The sequence below is a fragment of the Sarcophilus harrisii genome, chromosome 3 (assembly GCF_902635505.1).
Source record: "Sarcophilus harrisii chromosome 3, mSarHar1.11, whole genome shotgun sequence".
Classification (NCBI taxonomy): domain Eukaryota; kingdom Metazoa; phylum Chordata; class Mammalia; order Dasyuromorphia; family Dasyuridae; genus Sarcophilus; species Sarcophilus harrisii.
The window spans coordinates 435,527,791-435,533,790 of record NC_045428.1 but is presented as its reverse complement, the minus strand read 5'-3'; the positions used below and the strand labels follow the sequence as shown (position 1 = coordinate 435,533,790).

At 31.2% G+C, this 6,000-nt stretch overlaps 1 protein-coding gene across 1 annotated transcript in view; it reads right to left on the bottom strand.

Moving 5' to 3' along the window:
- Positions 1–478: 478 nt before the first annotated feature.
- Positions 479–6,000, bottom strand: part of UBL3 (ubiquitin like 3) — a 78,297-nt gene continuing 72,775 nt past the window's right edge. Inside the window, exons 4-5 of the mRNA XM_003764491.4 lie at positions 2,733–2,810; positions 479–2,244 (exon numbers count right to left, since the gene is read on the bottom strand). Coding sequence (XP_003764539.1) covers positions 2,192–2,244; positions 2,733–2,810 — 131 coding nt within the window. The 3' untranslated portion in view covers positions 479–2,191. The remainder of the gene's footprint in view (positions 2,245–2,732; positions 2,811–6,000) is intronic.

Here is a 6,000-nt window from a genome sequence, read left to right as displayed (position 1 = left end):
GACTTATTAGAACAATTTATATGATCAGCTATGCAATTAGTATAAATTATACTAGGGGGAGAATGAAGCAAGAAGAACTGTTGGGAGACTATTACAATGGTCCAACAAAAGTCAACAATGGGGCATTTGCCTAACCAAGTAAATTGTCAGACTATTCTTTAATTACATTGATATGACACTTATGTGAACTAGAGCATAAATAATAAGAATATAAATATTTAGTATCTATGAATACAATATTTTTAATGAGAACACAGACTACATAAATTTTTTCAATGTAGTAACTGTGTGGAAATAAATCAGATTAAATACCAAAGAAATACATTGGGAACATCACAAACTAAATAATAATATATTAAGTAATTTAAAAAACAAGACTCGGAAGAAAATACCAATAAAAAACATAGTTTTTAAACATGATGACAACTGCTTAAACAATTATTGATCTAATCAAGGACCTCTAAAATTACCACCCAAATGCACTACAATATTCTTTTATTTAGTTTACAGAAGGATTTTATCAGTACAGGTTGCAGAAAGAAAATGTTTAGTACTATTTACAATTTGTTTTAAAACTCTGCTCTATACAAATTTAATTCTGATCAGTATGAACAATACTTTTGTAGATCTACTGCATATAAAGCCTTTTCATCAAAGCAATAACAATGAATAAAATAACCTGATTACATTTAAATGATGTTGACCATCTGGAAACGTTTACCTGTATGTTTAAGGGCTGTGGACACTTATTAAATACAGAACACAAGGTCCGCCTGTGACTTTAATTTGTGTGAAAGCTAAAGCTATTTATATGGAATATTGTTCTATTATACTACACGCCAATCTATATTTAAATTCTATAGTTAAGTATTTTATAAGATTTTTATTAAATATATTCTACACATATTTGTAATTTCACCCAGGAAGAATTTCTTCCCAGTGAAAAAATATAAAATCTTTTATATTTTTACAGATTTAGATGAAACTAGCTCATGCTTTAGTGCTGTGCAAATTTCTTGAGCATATCAAGTTTTAAATTATTGGTATGAAACAAAAGAATGGCATCCCTTTAAATCATGTATGCCTTAAAAATCAGCTTTTGATTTTAATACAATTGCAAGCACTAATACCAAATGTAGATTACATAAACAAAACTAGTACTATGTCAAAGAGGGTTTTTTTTTTTTTTTAATATTAAGAATTTGTTTGAAATGTCTAATGAGTAAGCATGACATCGGACACTAAGGTACAGATGAGAAAAAATTACTGGAAAAAACCATCAATTTGCTGATATTCAAATACATAAAACTGATCAGTAGATGAGGTTTTCTAATAGTTACGCACAATAATAAAAGCCTATGGACTACAGGAAATTACCCCTCCCATATTAAGGCTAGAAAACACTCTTTGCCCTAATTGTGCTGTATGAACAAGCACTCAACTATTGTATGACCAAAGAGTGCACATCATTAATGAAAACAATTAAACAGCTCTCTGCAGAGTGCTTTAATTAACAGGCACATTGTTTTTTCATTTGTTGCAGTTAAAATAGAGTCACTCAGTTTAGTAAATAACCTATGCCAGTGTTGCCACCAAGGTTAACTTTGGTAGAATTCACTGAACAGTTTAGTTTAATTTCCATTTTTCTCCTGCCCCTTCTCCTTAAAAAAAAAAAAAAAAAAAAAAAAGTTGGCCAATGATGAACATTATTAATTGTTGAATGTTTTTCCAGTATGGAATTTATAATAGATTATTTCTAGGTGTCATGAACAGAGTTACAAATTCTGTTGATGAAAATAATGAAATAATGTCAACCAGTTTTAGTGCAAATTGCATTTGGAACACTTGATTTATTAGTTCTCTGGATGAAAATTTTTATGGCAGCAAAATGGTTTCTGCTGTGGAAGATAACATGTTAACATTTTCTCCTGGATTGACTGCATTCAAAAACCAATGAATTATAAGATTGCTCAACATAAAAATAACTAGAAATAAAAAGTCAAAGTGAAAATGTTCTTGAATCTCTTCTTGCAAGAGAAAATGCAACAACAGTGTTCATGTAATATTTTCAGTTCCATGGATTTACAGACTGTTCCTAAGCATGTCTGAAGCAATGTTGGATCTCTTCTATCTCAGCAGCATGAAAGACAAAGACTTATATGACACCACACTTAGCAGAAACATCAGCATTTTACAGGATCACACAACAATTGCTTTCTCCGGTCTTTTCACGGTTCCTCTGACCTGTGGAAAACAAACAAAAATACCAATTTACAAGCTAGAAACTTTTTTTTTTTTTTTTAAAGATCCTATTGAAGGAAAGTATAGAAATCAACCTAACACAACTTTTAAATTCCTTATTTATATGTATTAGGCAGGTAGGTAACACAATAGCTAGTGGCAGGCCTGGAGTCATAAAGACATCTTTCTCAGTTTAAATCTAGCCTCAGACATTTACTAGCTTTGTGATTAGAGACAAATCACTTTAGTACTTTTGCTAAGAAAATCCCAAATGGGATCATGAAGAGTCGGACATGACTAAAGATGAACAACAATGATTTACATATATTAAAGATTTATAATAAATACTTTTAAAAACTATTAAATCCCAGAGTGGTTGATTATTTGTTTAACAAGAAACATTCACAAACTGAAGATTTCTTGTGGAAGGTTGAAGGCAAGCCTTGACATATTTGAATGTTTGCTCATGTGCCTCTAGTTGGACAGCTTACCTTGAGAGTTTGGTTCTGGTAATGTCTCTCTAGCCACCAAATGCATCACTGTTGTTTTGCCAAAAGGAAGTTTTAATGCTGTAGGAAAAACAGTAATTTGTTAAAAAAAAAAAAAAAAAAAAATCAAAAAACATTTTTTTAGCTACAGAGAATTGAAATCATCTTTTTAATTGGATTAGCACATTTTACTGAGCTTTAATAAGGTGACTACATCCACACAAAAAAAAATTCATATTTAAAAAAATATATATTCTCATGACCAACAAATATATTAACTCACTTGCTTATTCTTAACAATATTTACTTAATACCTACTGTGTACAAGGCATTGTATGAGCACTGTGTGGGTGTTTTGAAGAAGAATTAGGCACTGGCCTTTTCCTTGTGGAGCTGATAGTCTATTCTTAAAAGAATGATATCTCATTATTTTGAAAATTATAAGATGTCAAACAACAGTCTCACATGTTAATAATTCCATGCCTGATTTTCAAATTACAATACCTAGGTGATATCTATCTTTTGACAACTACTCTTAATCTTGTGAGATTTTTACTTATAAGAATTAAAAAAAAAAAACTTATGGACTCATGTAATTTTTTTTTTATCATCAGCACCCTTACATTTATATAATGCTTTACATTTTTAAAAAAACTATTTATTTCAAATAAATAAGGAAGAATGTTGAGGCATTGTAATTGGGATATATTTGTTTCTCTGATTGTATGTTAAAAATGTGATACAATCAACTATACCAAACAAATTTCTACAAACCAAAATAAAAATGATACAGAAATTTCATTTTGAGCTTTCTTCCCTGCATTCTAATTTCTATATCAAGAAGACAACCATTTTTTAAAAATTTAATAGCCTTTTATTTACAGGTTATATGCATGGGTAACTTTACAGCATTAACAATTGCCAAACCTCTTGTTCCAATTTTTCACCTCTTACCCCCCCACCTCCTCCCCTAGATGGCAGGATGACCAGTAGATGTTAAATACATTAAAATATAAATTAGATACACAATAAGTATACATGACCAAAACGTTATTTTGCTGTACAAAAAGAGTCAGACTTTGAAATATTGTACAACTAGCTTGTGAAGGAAATCAAAAATGCAGGTGGGCATAAATATAGGGATTGGGAATTCAATGTAATGACAACCATTTTTCTAAGAGGGTTAGTTTAAAAGAATTACTGTCCTGGCATTGTTCATAAAAACTTTTGCAGTTTCTTCAAGTTTCCAAAGAAAATTACTTTGTGTAACCATATGGAATGTATACATTATATTGTATTTAACATCTACTTTAACATATTTAATATATATGGGACTACCTGCCATCTGGGGAAGGGGATGAGGGGAAAGAGGGGAAAAATTGGAACAAAATGTTTTGCAACCGTCAATGCTGAAAAATTAGCTATGCATATATCTTGTACATAAAAAGCTATAATAAAAAAAAAAAACACACACAGACAAAAAGAAAATTACTTTGTAATTCTGTGAATATGACAAACATTGAATAAATCTGGCTTTCTTCACTGATGTTTCAATAGTCATAACACTTATTTAGTTCTACTACCATTCAGTTTATGATTTCACTATGAATAAGGTTAAAATCATTATTCAGTAATAAACCTTGACTGCTATTCTGATCACTGGCTTATAGAATAATTAATACAGAATTAAAAAAAAAAATAAAGCTCCAGTTTTCCTCAACATTTTTCATAAAGGCCAATGTCCATATCATTTAAGGGGAGAGTTGTTTTAGATTTGTTTCTTTTTATACCCTTCGAATTTTGAACATGGGGCAATGATGACTTCAATGAAGTGAGAAAAAAAAGTTAATTTCTTGTATTGCATTCGTATTGTATCTATTTCCTTCACTGGCAGAACCAGCCATTTTCCCATAACTTTCTGGTGTTAGAGAGCTGCCTGGCACACTGAGAAGACAGGGACTTGTTTAGTATTACAATAGCCAACGTGTGTTGGAGGTAGGGCATGACCCTTGCTCAGCTCATTCTGATTCCCGGGGTGGCTCCATACTTATTATGTAAGCATGTCTCTGCGTGTGTGCATGTGATAAAAACACATTTTGATGATCACAATTGTTTCACTTAACATGGAAACATAAATTGGACTTTCGTTATATAACCTTCCCAATTTTTTTTTTTTTTTGAAAAAACTGATTTATTACTTCTATATCCTAACTGGATTAAAAATGAACCTGAATACAAAACCTATACTACCTATAGACTGATTACTTGTAGATGAACTTTTTGGTAATGGTGATGCATTAACAGGGAAATAAAAAGTTAATGGTAATATTCTACTAGGTGGAAAGGCTTAGAATAATGATAGATTTAAGCCTATTAAACTTAATTAAGTTTGGGCTTATACTTTTGAGTAAATTTGATTTCTTAAAAAGGTTTTATACTTTTGTTCATGTTATAAATGAAGGAACCTTATCAATTTAGAATAGATTCTGTGTTTAAAACAGTTAAATCACTATGATGCTAAAGGTCACCGAAAGAATATTTGAAATAACTTTTTGGGACAAAATTATTATGTGATATTGACATAATATATAGAATGAATTATGCTACAAGAATAATAGTTCTAAGGAGGTCTTTGGAGACTACAGAAGGAGAGTAGAAATTCAGGAAGAACATTTGTATCACTGTCCACATAGTACTAATATTAGATGAGAAATAAAAATTTCTAGTAATCCACTTTTTAAAAAAACAAATCTACACATTATCAACAATCTGATATTTTAATTTTAGTTGAATCACTCAATTTTATCAGTATTACATAGACAACTTCAGAATCTGAAGATAATCTTTCTCACTTGGGCCATAGTCTGGTTGCAGAGTTTTAATCAAGGAGTTTAAACAGGGCTTTTGCCCCAAGTATCAACAAATTCTGAAGATAACAAATTGTTAACACAGAACCAGGCATCTCCTTTTCCCTCAGGCCAAGACAAGAAGGGCAGTGATATGGGGAAAACTGGTAGGCTGTCCCCAATCTTAGAGGTTTCACTGGGACTGGGAATGAGCTAGGTACTGGGGAGCTGGGAAAAGGGGAAAGGAGTATGAAGTTTTCCTACCTCCAACCCAGAGATTCCTGTGGATTCTCAACTATCCATTATCCTAAATATAAAGGTCTGCCCAAGCTGGGACTTTTCTCTTATATAAGATGTTAGATAGGCAGGACTAAAGGATCCCTTAATTAGTACCAGGATTGAGGGAGGGAGGAAGATCTTGTTAT